The sequence below is a fragment of the Babylonia areolata genome, chromosome 8 (assembly GCF_041734735.1).
Source record: "Babylonia areolata isolate BAREFJ2019XMU chromosome 8, ASM4173473v1, whole genome shotgun sequence".
Lineage (NCBI taxonomy): Eukaryota > Metazoa > Mollusca > Gastropoda > Neogastropoda > Buccinidae > Babylonia > Babylonia areolata.
In genome coordinates, this window is record NC_134883.1 from 21,961,400 (window position 1) to 21,974,940 (window position 13,541).

Consider the following 13,541-nt stretch of genomic DNA (forward strand, 5'->3'; position numbering starts at 1 on the left):
GGAAACTTGTAACATAGTTCAAACAGCAAAACGAAACCAAAAAAAGAAAAATAACGATCAAACACAATACAAATCAAAACATAATTACTTACATTTGCCTGCAAAACAAGATTTGTTTAACATCAAAACGTTAGTCTTTAAAGAAGCTTGGCTCACAAATTCTTTTGCATCCCATCACATATGCTCATGGACTTGAATATCAAAGTGTACATGGACACAGACACAGACACAAACACTCACGCAAACACGCATGCATACACACGCACACACACACACACACACACACACACACACACACCATGCTCATGAGCACCACATACATATGCAATTGACAAAAGACATAAAATTACACAGACAAGTCAATCAAACAAAACACATCACACATACACACACAAAAAAGGAGTGTCAAAAAGGCATAGAAACTGCTGGACAGACAGTCGTACAAAAACAAAAACAAACAAAAATAACGAAAGAAAGAAAAAGGCAGGAAAGACACAGAACACAGCCTACTTTGCGGTACTCCACGAGATCCTGTGTGCAGAGCAGAGAGCTGATGATGGCTCGCTTCATCCCTGGGTAAATGATTTCTTCCCAGGCTTTGGGCTTTTTCTTGCTTCTGCCACCAACCACACATTACTCACTTTGTTTTTCTTCTTTTTTTTCCCCCCAAAAAGCAGAGAAAGAAAGAATAAAAGGGAGTTGGGTGACAGTTGTGTTGGAGTGATCATTTTCATGACACAGGATTCCAAACTAACATAAAGCTATATCATACATGCAACATCCACCACAACAACACTGTATGCCTTTTGAATATTTATTTACATTGTCAACAGGTTTTTGGATTTTTTCAAAATACATTAACACACAATATACACATGCTATTGGCTTTAGAATCCAAACCTAACGAAAATTCAATATTGTCCACACTGATTACTGAAAAAATACATATCTGAATCTGTCACTAGTAGACTATCCAATAACAGCCTTTATCTTTCCTAAAGCAGTGCAGAAATTCTTCATCAGCTAATAAAAAAAAAATGAAAATAAAAAATTTAAAAAAAATCATCAGTGAAGTCAAGTTTCCACAATACATCCAGAATATATTCTTTATGAGTTCACAAAATTCTGCAATCATTATCATCAATTTGAGAATTTCCAGGTCAGTGAGATGGGTGTGCGTGCCTCACCTGAGGAAGTCTTTGAACTGTTCATGGGTCCACATGTTGTCTGGTGGCAGCCTGGAGGAGCGAGGGCCATTCTTGAAGTGTTTCTGGATGGAGTAGTTGGACAGGTGGATGGACTGGTCAAAGTCGTCTAGCGTGTACTGGTGGGAGCAGAAGCGCAGGTAGGAGTCCTGATAGAACCACAGGGTCAGGGGGTTCCAGTCCGTCACCAGGAACCACTGCCGGATGTCAAACTTGGTGTTGTACACCAGCAGAGGGCGCTCTGACCAATCACAATGAGAAAGCAATGCTGATCAGCCAGCTGCAGTTTTGGAAAAGAGTACAACTGGGGCTGGGCTGCATGAGCTATCTTTGCAGTGCTAAGATTCCTTAGTGCAAAGACTTTTTCTGGGTCTATGGAATTAGTGTAAACTTTAGAAAATTATTGAATTTAAGTAAACAGCTAAGAATGCTTATGTTACACAGCCCAGACTTTATGACATTGGAAGAATACAAACTTGATCAACATCACATAATGTTAAGTCATTCTAATTCTAACATGAGTGTTAATAATGTCAGTTAAACATACTCACTGGTCTGTTCTCAATGAAAAATCATTTCGATTGCCAAAAGACCAACTGGTGTGTGTCCATCGAGATCGATGATGACCATCGTTGTCATCCAGCTGGGGGATGCGGGGAGGGTGGTGGGGGGGGGGGATGCTCGTGAATCTATCTGTGAATGCGCAGATGGCTGATTAGTCCAATCTGCGCATGAAATGTTCGCTGACAGTTGGGGCAGATAAAGACATGCATATCATTGTCAGGGAGCTTGTTTGCCCGTGACTTTCTGGCCTGCCTCTTCTGAACAGCTGCAGCAGTCCTGCTGGCCTCACACAAACTGGCACCTTTGTGCACAGCAGCGCGCCATTTGTCACGGTCCACTGCAGATTCCTCCCAGAAGTCAGGGTTGATATCAAACGCTTTCAGAGAGACTTTCAGAGTATCTCTGAAGCGCTTCTTCTGACCTCCGTGTGATCTCTTACCCTTGTTGCAGCTCGCCATCAATGAGCCTTTTGGTCAGCCGATGGTCTGGCATGCATGCCATGTGTCCAGCCCAGCGAAGCTGGGACTGTATCAGGATGGTGAAGATGCTGGGAAGGGTGGCTTTTGCAAGCACCTCCATGTCTGGGGTCCTGTCTTGCTACTTGATGTTCAGTAGCTTCCAGAGGCATGTTGTATGGAAGTGGTTCAGCTTCTTGGCGTGTCGTTGGTACACTGTCCAAGTTTCGCAGGCGTACAGTAGTGTGGGGAGAACTACTGCTCTGTAGACCTTTAGCTTGGTCTCAAGACCAATGCCTCTTTTGTTCCAGACATTTGCATAGAGTCAACCAAAGGTTGTGCTTGCTCTTGCAGTCCTGACGTTCACTTCATCGTTGATGGTCGCATTTTGTGACAGTGTGCAGCCAAGGTATGTGAACCGCTCCATCGCACTGAGTCTCTGACCGTTGACTGTGATGTTGGGCTCAACGTGGGGTTTCCCTGGGGCTGGCTGATGGAGAACTTCAGTTTTCCTCATGCTGATGGTAAGGCTGAAGTTCCTGCTGGCAGTGGCAAACTTGTTGACGCTGAGGTGCATGTCAGCTTCAGATCCAGCGCTGAGGGCACAATCATCAGCAAACAAAAAGTCTCTGATGATGTCTGTCATGACCTTCGTTTTTGCTTGAAGCCTTCTGAGGTTAAACAGCTTACCATCTGTTTGGTACTTTAGGCCGATTCCAACATCGCCATCTCTGAAGGTATCAGTAAGCATTGCAGAGAACATGAGGCTGAACAGTGTTGAAGCCAGGACGCAGCCTTGCTTGACACCATTTGTGACAGGAAAAAGAGCAGATGTTTCGCCATTGTCCTGGACTCGAGCCTGCATGCCTTCATGGAACTGGCTGACCAAGGAAATAAATTTCCGAGGGCATCCGTACTTGGCCATGATCTTCCACAGTCCCTCTCTACTCACGGTGTCGAAGGCCTTAGTGAGGCTGACATAGGTGGAGAACAGATCAGCATTTTGCTCCTGACATTTCTCTTGCAGCTGCCTTGCAGCAAATACCATGTCGGTGGTTCCGCGCTCTTTCCGGAATCCACATTGGCTCTCAGGCAAATGACCTTGGTCAAGGTGTGCTGTGAGGTGGTTTAGTAGGATCCTGGCAAGTATCTTGCCTGTGATGGAGAGCAAGGAAATGCCCCGATGGTTATCACAGGCTTGCCGGTTCCTGTTTCGCTTGTACAAGTGAATGATAGATGCATCTTTGAAATCCTGGGGGATCGTCTCTTCCTTCCACATTAGTGAGTACAGCTGATGGAGCTTCTCAGTCAGCACAGTGCCTCCATCCTTGTAGACCTCTGCTGGTATGGAGTCTGAGCCAGGTGCTTTACCACTGGATAGCAGACGGATTGCTTTCTGGGTCTCAAGAAGTGTTGGCGGATCGTCCAGTGCTTCGTTGATGGGGACCTGTGGGAGATGGTCTATGGCTTCATCATTTATGGAGGAAGGGCGATTTAAGACACTGTTGAAGTGCTCAGCCCAGCGTTCGAGAATTTTCTACTTCTCGGTGATCAAGGTATTCCCATCTGCACTAAGGAGGGGGGATGATCCTGAGGATGTGGGGCCGTAAACTTCTTTTAAGGCATCATAGAACCTCTTCATATCGCGCCTGTCAGCATATCCCTGGATCTCATCTGCTTTGTCACTCAGCCACTTATCCTGCATCTGATGTAACTTTTGCTGAACAGTCCTGCGGATGGCATTGGACGCATCCTTTAATGATGTGAACTTTGGGTTGCTCAGGTAGGCTTGATGCAGACGGCGTTTCTCATCCAGAAGCTGCTTGATTTCATCACAGTTTTCATCAAACCAGTCTTTGTGCTTTCTGGTCATGAAGCTGTACTATAGATCAGCTCACGCAGGGTCCTCCAGTCAGACTCCACATTCTGGTTGTCCAGAGAGGCGGATTCCAGACGATCTTCCAGCAGCTCCACAAAGGTCTGTTTGATGGTGATGTTTTTCAGCTTAGCGATGTTGAGCTGTTTTGGAGCCTTCTGGCCTTGGGGGCGTCTCTTGGGTTGGATTCAAATATTCAGCTTTGAGACTACAAGGCGATGGTCTGTCCAACACTCAGCGCCGCACATGGTCTTTGTCACATGTACATCTTGCCTATCCCTTTTCCTGACGATGATGAAATCGATAAGATGCCAATGCTTTGAGCGAGGGTGCATCCATGATGTCCTGTTACGGGTAGGGAGGCAGAAAACTGTGTTGGTTATCAGTAGTTTGTGCTCTGCACAGGTCTGAAGCAAAAGCCATCCATTTGGGTTGCAGTGGCCCACGCCGTGCTTTCCAATCACTCCATCCCAGGAGATGTAGTCAGAGCCAACTCTAGCATTGAAGTCCCCAAGAATGATGAGCTTGTCTGCTTTCGGGATAGCAGCAATGACAGAGTGAAGGTCCTCGTAGAACTTCGCCTTCACTTCATCCGGGTTGTTCATGGTTGGGGCATAGGCACTGACAATGGTGAGGTGCTTCTGGCCAGATGCCAGTGGGAGTTTCATGGTCATAAGCCTATCGTTGACTCCCTTTGGGATTCCAGCTAGCTTGCTGACAAGTGTTGTTTTTACTGCAAAACCAACGCCAGCCTCACGTCACTCTTCGCTTCCTCGTCCATCCAGAAGAAGGTGTAACCAGATCCCTGTTCATTGAGCTCGCCTTCGCCTGCAAGCCGAGTCTCACTCAAGGCTGCGATGTCGATATTGTATCTGGCGAGTTCGGACGCAACTAGTGCCGTTCTCCTTTGGGGTCTGTCTGCGTCATCTCTGTCCAGGAGAGTCCTTATGTTCCAAGCACCAATGGTGAGAGGAACGATCCTTGTTTTTTTCTTTTCTTTCTCTTTGTTTCGACCGCTGATGTAGGGTCCCCGCCAGCTGCGGTATGCTGGTCAGGGTGATAGGGAGCAGGCAATTTTTAGGGCACCTCTTCTAGCCCCTTCCTCATGCCAGGGAGGTGAGCAGTGCATTCCTAAAGAGGGCTGCTCAGACGCTCAGACGGCTGCCGAATTCCATCGCTGCACCTGTCGATGAAGAACGACCCTATGGCCTGAACCGCCTGCGTGCAGGTCTGCGGCTGCGACTGCCAGTGTACCCACACCTGTCGTTTAGACGCTCTCCTGTTGCCACAGGACTTGGGGGTGATGAAAGGATGAAGGATGAAAGGTCATTAAGGATGACTGATGACCTGCGCGATGAGTTTGTTTAAAGTAAAGAGGAGTTGTGCAACATCGACCTTACTCTCTTGTCCGGGTTCACCAATTTCCAGTGGCAAGACTAAGTCGAGACGACTGGAGGATGAGCACGGATGCAGTGGATGACCAAGATATCTTTTCAGTGTCTCATCTTGCTCTCTGCACTCCACAGTGCCTTGCTGTAACCGCCTTCTTCTCCGTTGAACCGACAGGTTTCTTCCGCAGATTCTGCCGGATCCAGACTTCGCGTGCATGAGTAGACACACCCTGGGGGCCTACTGCGTGTGGCATGCACACAGCACGGTGGAGCCAGATGGCCGTTGGTGGCTCTCCTGGCCGACGCCCTTTTATGGATCTCGTTTTTAATTCCATAAGGGTGTCTAGCCACCTGCCTCACCAGTCCCGGAAGGGAGCGGTGAGAGTGCCAGTTTAGTCGCCGGCAACCCGACCCTGAACAGTTCGTACTGGATTACAGGTTACCAGTAGCAGATCTAATGACCTGACCTGAAACAGACCAATTAAAGTCAACATGAATAACCCACAATTTTCAGAAAATATTCAAACTCAAAAGAAAATTACCCATATATTTCTGCACAACGTATTTCCCGTCCTTTTTGACCACCTGAGAGTTGACCAACTTCAACATGTCTTCCAGCCGATTATAACAGGCGATCCCTGGAAAAAGAAAAGAACAGCCATGCATTACAGAAGTACTTGCTTGCAGTGTCCTTGAATTTAGAGCACATATAACCCTTGCTCTGTATTTTTAATCTGAACAAGTCTGTGCTAAAACACTTGCAGATGTAAACAGAATTAGAGGAGGGGAAGTCTAAACTGCAGCATCAAGTTTGCTCTTTATACAAAACTAGAGCTGAACGAAAGGACTTCAGCTGACATCAGGTATGACCAAATATGTTGTCGTGTGCTGAGCATGTTATCAAGTGTAAAATGCATGAGCAGACACTGGGGGACAGTCCAATATTATATCCTCAAACATGCTCAATCCATCATTCTCCATAACTTTGTGTTTTAGACTGCACAATTTTACACTACTTTGGGTTTTTTTCTGCCGAGGAATTAATCAATTTTTCCTAAAACCTGTCAAATGCTGCAAGAGATCAGGGTGTCAACTGCTTCATCAGTTATGGAATGTTGACACACATGCTCCATGAAGAGACTATCAGACTGACAAGCCATAACCCAATGTATTTCACCATATAGATAGGACATGAAATAAGCTGTAACTTGTATGCCATAAATTACAGCAAGCATTGTTATTCTTGTACTGTGAGGTTTACCTGTCAGGTCTACAGAGCACTTTTCATTACCCACTGGTGTTTCTGGATGTCTATTACTCCGATGCCAGTCCACATTTCTTAAGCAGTCAAGCTCAGACTGGGCATACATACTGACTGTGACGTCTTCTCACTTTCTTCAGGCATGTTTGGATGTGTCTATTGCTTAGCTTCTCCTCACCCCTCCTGGGGCATAGCCCTCCAACATCTCAAATAAGCAATCAAGTATTTTTTATGATACTTTAGCATAGTAACACATATACAGATATCCACACACACTCTCCCACCCTATTTCTCTCCCATTCCCCCTACAACCGCACACTCTTGGCACCAAAGCACATGCCTTCACCCGTGCAAAACCATCCAACCAACCAACCAACCCACCTCTGCCTCTAGACTTTGCTCCCGGTTTGACGATCCAGACATTGAGCATGCCATCCATCTCAAACTGGGGCCAGGCACGCCTCATCATGGTGACCAGGTTCTCCACCTCACCCAGCAGGGTCTGTGTCATGGGCATGACCACCCCTTTCTCACTGCCAACATTCACCACCACCACCACATGTATGGTCTGAAATGGCATGACCACCCCTTTCTCACTGCCAACATTCACCACCACCACATGTATGGTCTGAAATGGCATGACCACCCCTTTCTCACTGCCAACATTCACCACCACCACCACATGTATGGTCTGAAATGGCATGACCACCCCTTTCTCACTGCCAACATTCACCACCACCACATGTATGGTCTGAAATGGCATGACCACCCCTTTCTCACTGCCAACATTCACCACCACCACCACATGTATGGTCTGAAATGGCATGACCACCCCTGTCTCACTGCCAACATTCACCACCACCACCACATGTATGGTCTGAAATGGCATGACCACCCCTTTCTCACTGCCAACATTCACCACCACCACATGTATGGTCTGAAATGGCATGACCACCCCTTTCTCACTGCCAACATTCACCACCACCACATGTATGGTCTGAAATGGCATGACCACCCGTCTCACTGCCAACATTCACCACCACCACATGTATGGTCTGAAATGGCATGACCACCCCTTTCTCACTGCCAACATTCACCACCACCACATGTATGGTCTGAAATGCAGAGGGAACGTGTATATGTTTTCTTGAACACATGCAGTCACTCACAATATTAAGTACGCCCTATACCCAACATGCTAGGGAAAAGAAACAAAAAAACCAAAAAAAACTGCCATACTGAACTGCTGTTAGTAGTCATGTGCGTCTTCAATTTACTGGTAAACTGAACTTGTGTAATGATCTTTGTGCGTCTTAATCTTAGACAATGAATCTTAACTGAACAATCATCATAAATATGTCTTATACTTCCTGTGCAACAGAAAAATACCCAATATAGTGAACAGTTCTAAATATTCACATATGTCTTCAGTTTACTGGTAAATTCAACTTTTTGTCAGTATTCGTGAGTGTCTAAAATCTGGCTCAATAATTGTCATCTGAGCCATGATGTTTTGAAAAGGAAGCAGATTTGTAAAGAAAAATTAATTATTTAATTCACATGCATGTGTAAACAAAAACAACAACAACAACACACACACACACACACACACACACACACACACACGTACACACACACACACACATATACATTACACGCACACACACACATACACACATGTACACACACACACACACACACACACACACACACACTGTTTCCATACAGTTTGGGAAAAAATCGGACATGGGTATACTCACTGCACAAGATGGTAATACCATGTAATCAAATCATCCCACTGCCCATCAGTCAGTGCTTTCTGCAAGCAACCAACCAACCATGTCAGAGGTGACACTCTACAGTTCAGCATCACACACCCACTCACAAACACCAACTTCACCACTAGTCTTTCCAGAAAGTCACTTTCATAATCAATGGACTTTGTTACCTGTTTCTGATATATTTAAAAGATTTATATATTTTTGCATACATTTATTCGAAAAATAGTGTTCCTTTTCCTGAAGTCTAACAATCACTTGATATCAGGTAGCGGAGTTGCAAAATGAACAGTTCACAATCCATTCAGTAAGAAAGAAACAACCAACCAACCAAACCCAACAACACAAACCCTACCTTGAGTTTACATAATAAAACACAAGCAAAATTACATTCTACACAATATAAATCATTAAAAAAAATTCAGGTCATTTGATTACCTCATCCTGTCTGTCTATGTCTGCATGGTCGCGCTCAGCCAGAAACTTTTCACACTGGCTGACAGCAGTTTCCAGAATGTGTAATGGCACAAACACCCGTTTCTTCTTCTTCTCATTGGCTTTGGACTGCTGGGGAACTGCTGGCGACATGATCAGGCACTGTGAAAGGTTAGGAGCCCTTTTGCTGTTTTAATACAGTCAGTGGAATGTGAAATATCTATATTTGTTATGACATTTTACTGAATCAAAATCATCAGCAACCTCCAACTGTCAAAGTCAGCTCAAACAAGAACATCAATCTGCACTCTGAAGTATTACAATGGACAAAACTGATGTCTCCTTTGTCTTTTAATTTTTCATCAGCATCATAGTCTTACATCAATCACACTCCTATGTAATTCATAAGACTCCACCAGGAAAGGAAATTCCTTAATTGTACTTCAACCAACTGTCTGTCTTATCCATTCCCATTACAATACAAGCAACCCTTGTCTCAGACTTACATTTGGACTGTGGGTCAGCAGCCTTCATTCCTGCCACCTCCTCTCCCGCCTTCTTCCCTGCTGTCTTCCCCTCAAAGGCAGATGCTGGTGCTGCCCTGGCCTCTCTGTTTTGTGCCTGGCTTTCTGCTGGCTGCGTGCACACACACTTGTTGACTGTGTTGGAGTTGGGCCGTGAGCGAGTACATTCCCGGTTGGTGCAGGCTGGCTGGGGTGGTGTTTTGGAAGCCTCCGAGTTGGAAGTGACCTCCATGAGCTCTGGGTCGTCCAGTGAAGGCAAACCATCCATGTGCAGCTGGACCACATACTTCAGGATGTTCATACAGGCAGTCAGCCGGAAGTCCTCTGTAACACCAGTCAGGAAATTGTTGGTATAGGCACTCTGATTCTGGATATATATATTCTATAGAAGAAAGTTTCCTTACTCAAGAGTCAAAAGTTTCAGCTTACTCATATAATTAATTTCAGTGGTTTCTCACTGCCTTCCCCAGCAAAACTGATGCAGGAAAGTCTTGGGTCAGACAGGATGTGAGTTCACAGCTCCAATTTACGACAGTATGTTTTAACACCAAGTGTGGCACCTGAGGCCATGCAACTTGAATGCAGATGTGGAGTGATGGCGTAGAGGTAATGCGTCTGCCTAGGAAGCAAGACAATCTGAGTGCACTGTTCAAATCACAGCACAGTCCCCAGTATTCCCCACCCCCCCAAACCCCCCCTGCTCCCCCAACTAGACCTTGAGTGGTGGTCTGGACGCTAGTCATTTGGATGACGACAAACTGAGGTCCCATGTGCAGCATGCACTTACCACACATAAAAGAACATATGGGTTATCCCTGGCAAAATTCTGTAGAAAAATCCACTTTGATAGGAAAAACAAATAAAAAAAAACTGCAGGCAGGAAAAACTATCTAAAAAATGGGTGGTGCAATCAGTGTAGCGACACACTCTCCCTGAGCAGAGCAGCCTGAATTTCACTCAGAGAAATCTGTCGTGACAAAAAAAAAAAGAGTAATACAATACAATACAATAATACAATACAATGTGAACTCAGTTCGCTCTCAGCCTGTCCAACCCAAGACTTTCCTGTATCAGTTTTGCTGAAGAAGGAGGTGGGAAACCAGAAATATTCGTAGTATGTTGAAACTTTCTATTTTCAGTAAGGAAACTTTCTTCTGGCAATTAAGAACAAGATGCAGACACTCAGTTCTCTAACACTGGCTCTTCATACAAGAACAGTGTTTGTCTTATGAAGCCACCTCAGCACAAATAAAGACTGGAATTTGTGTGTGTGTGTTTTTTTTATGGTTTGTTTTTAACAAAGTGCAGTCTGAAGGGAGTTAGAGAATGGAACTGGAAAGGAAGGCCATGATAAATCAGAAAACATGCAATGGACAAAGTTTGACAAAACATCACAATTATTCTAAAAATTGTATATTGATTGTTCAGCAACATTCAAATTTCAGAATCATATTGGCTTACTGATATAGCTTTACCATGCCTTAACTACAACCTCTCATATAAAAAAAAATGTGAACAAGGGATAAAAGGATGACTTCCCAATACCAAGCAAGATAGTAAGTCACAATATTTATATGATACTTGATAGTCAATCATGTCCAACTATGACCATCAGAACAGCAGTGGAGGCTACAGCTGTCCAGACTATCTGGGCTGTAATTTGATTACAGTGAAGGGGTCTTGCCCAAGTTACATCCCCACTTTCTCAGCCAAGACTGCTTCAGAACAGCTGGCAATAGTGTGATACCCAAAGGCCAGCTAGCCCCCAAGCCTGCAGCAAAAAGAGCCAGAGCAATCTTGCCTCCCAGTTTGAGAGTCAATATTCTTCACAAAATACTAAGCTGTAAATGAATTTCCATTCCAGTGGAGGAACCATTGATCATGCAGCTCTCATTCCGCTGATGGCCCAACAGTAAGCTTATGTCAATCTCCAATATAAGCTGAGAATTTTGCCTGAATTTGTAAACAAATCTTAAAATATACATATTCATCCCCTTGTTTCAGAACACTGGCACAGGTCTTACACATGAGGGCCTGTTTATGTCTGTCTTGACTGTGATGATGGATACTTTTGTCAAAATTTGGCATTCATTCACCAATTAAACAAGACAGAAAATACTGTTTTCTGCTATTCCTGATTACTGTTGCAATACAAATCAAAGCTGTTCAAAGTGCAGGGTTCAAGAAAGCAGAAGTGCATACATTTGCCATCACTTTTTCTCAGTCTGTGGACCTTACACTTGGAACACTCTCCCTCTTTCGCTATATCAAATCACTGTGCTCAGCTCTTTCAAGTCTAGCAGTCCTCCCGTACTCTTTCAAAATAGATTCTCCATCTATCTGTCCCTTTTTATTTTTAGCCTTCAGTCTACATGTATTTATAAGTTTTGTTGTTCATCCCTTCAGTTCAAAGTTATGCTTGTGCTTGAAAGCTGTAAGGGAAAGTGTTTTGGCATGTCTCCACACAAGATTCAGTGCAATATAAATATGTTATCTATTTATTATCTGTTATATCTCACTGATAACAGACCCCATATAAAAAGTACACAAGATTTCATGAGTCTGCAAAAATGACAAAAAACAAAACAACTAAAGAAGGTCATTCTATGATAAGCAACTCTCACCTATAAAGGCCTGCTTGTCCTCATCATTGCTGAGACGATAGCAGCGAGGAAAGAAAGTATGTGGATCAACATCATTGTACCACCGCACGCTCTTCATGTTCATGCATAAACCAACCTGCAAAACACAGAAGGGCGATGTCCTGAAGAGAAACTTCAAAACTTCAGCTAAAACCAAAAACAAATGAAGTCCAAAGTCTCATCTTATCCTGCACACCCCTACCACCATCACAAGAGGGAAAGACAGAGATGACAACTCGAGGGAAGGAAAAGAGAGATGGGTCTGCATGTTATGGAATAAAAATTCACAAAAACCCAGCAGACCAATAATTTTCATAGGAAGGTGTCATTGTCTTGTTTTTGAGACTGGTTGACAGCAAACATTGTTATGCATGACTCACCTTTGTAGTGAAGGACCCAGCTTTGAAGTAATGGTTCACCATCTGGTCACGGGTGAGGAAGCGATGGTCAATGGCATCCCGCTTCAGCACCCAGAAGAAAGAGGGGTTGGTGTTTCGCAGCATCCGTGACTGCACAAAGTTTGCACTGATGAATCGTCCAGCAATGACATACTGTTTAGAGTTCAGTGAATATGTCTTTGTGAACATGAATGGAATATTACAAAGGTAAGCTTTAGTAGACACCCAGCAGCAACAAAATGCAATGAATACATGTTACAAAAGTATATTCCATTTCAACAGACAGGTACAATTAAAAGTACACATCCTGTATGACAGATATTCAGTATATACCAGAACTTGGACCATGGTTAAGCTGAACAAGCATGGTACACAATGTTTGTTACATTTAAGAGTACAGATTAAACATGCATGAGATGTGAATCAGAGCATATTACTAATACACAAGAACACAATACAGCACACTAAGAGCACAAGAGATGTGTGCATGGGATACCATGTTTTGTATGCTTCATGGGACTAAAAAAAAAAAAAAGTTATAAGATGGAATGCTGAATGTTTCAAAGTTTCAAAGTGATTTTAGTAAGTCTCCCACATAGAGGCAGATTACCCATATTCCAGAGTACACTGTGAACATGAATCAGACATTATACAACTCAAATACACATCCAAAGATACACACAACAATGCACTAAAGTCAAATGGGAATGTAATGTCTAAGTACTGGAGCCACGCACGTGCTTTCAGGTGGAGATGTTCACAAACAAAACACAAAGGTATACAGAAACAATGACAAAGATGCACATGGTTGATACCCCCCCACCCCCCAACCTCCCCAAAAACAATAAAGAAAAGAAGATGGTGTGGGTGCACTGGTTTGAACACAAAGTCTGACACATCTGTGCATTTGTCTGTGCACAGTGACAAGAAGCACAGTGTAATACACATTGTGATTCACAGTCATTTGAAGTGATACCATCTATGTACATTCAACAACTGGCAGCACACATAT

At 44.0% G+C, this 13,541-nt stretch overlaps 1 protein-coding gene across 3 annotated transcripts in view; it reads right to left on the minus strand.

Annotated features, from left to right (window-relative positions):
* LOC143284649 (uncharacterized) overlaps positions 1–13,541 on the minus strand; it is a 41,037-nt gene that overhangs the window by 11,152 nt on the left and 16,344 nt on the right. For all 3 annotated transcript variants that reach the window (XM_076591531.1, XM_076591533.1, XM_076591532.1), the window contains exons 7-15: positions 12,512–12,640; positions 12,114–12,228; positions 9,472–9,813; positions 8,969–9,108; positions 8,513–8,571; positions 7,134–7,285; positions 6,034–6,129; positions 1,188–1,446; positions 511–616 (exon numbers count right to left, since the gene is read on the minus strand). In XM_076591531.1, the coding sequence (XP_076447646.1) occupies positions 511–616; positions 1,188–1,446; positions 6,034–6,129; positions 7,134–7,285; positions 8,513–8,571; positions 8,969–9,108; positions 9,472–9,813; positions 12,114–12,228; positions 12,512–12,640 (1,398 nt within the window). The remainder of the gene's footprint in view (positions 1–510; positions 617–1,187; positions 1,447–6,033; positions 6,130–7,133; positions 7,286–8,512; positions 8,572–8,968; positions 9,109–9,471; positions 9,814–12,113; positions 12,229–12,511; positions 12,641–13,541) is intronic.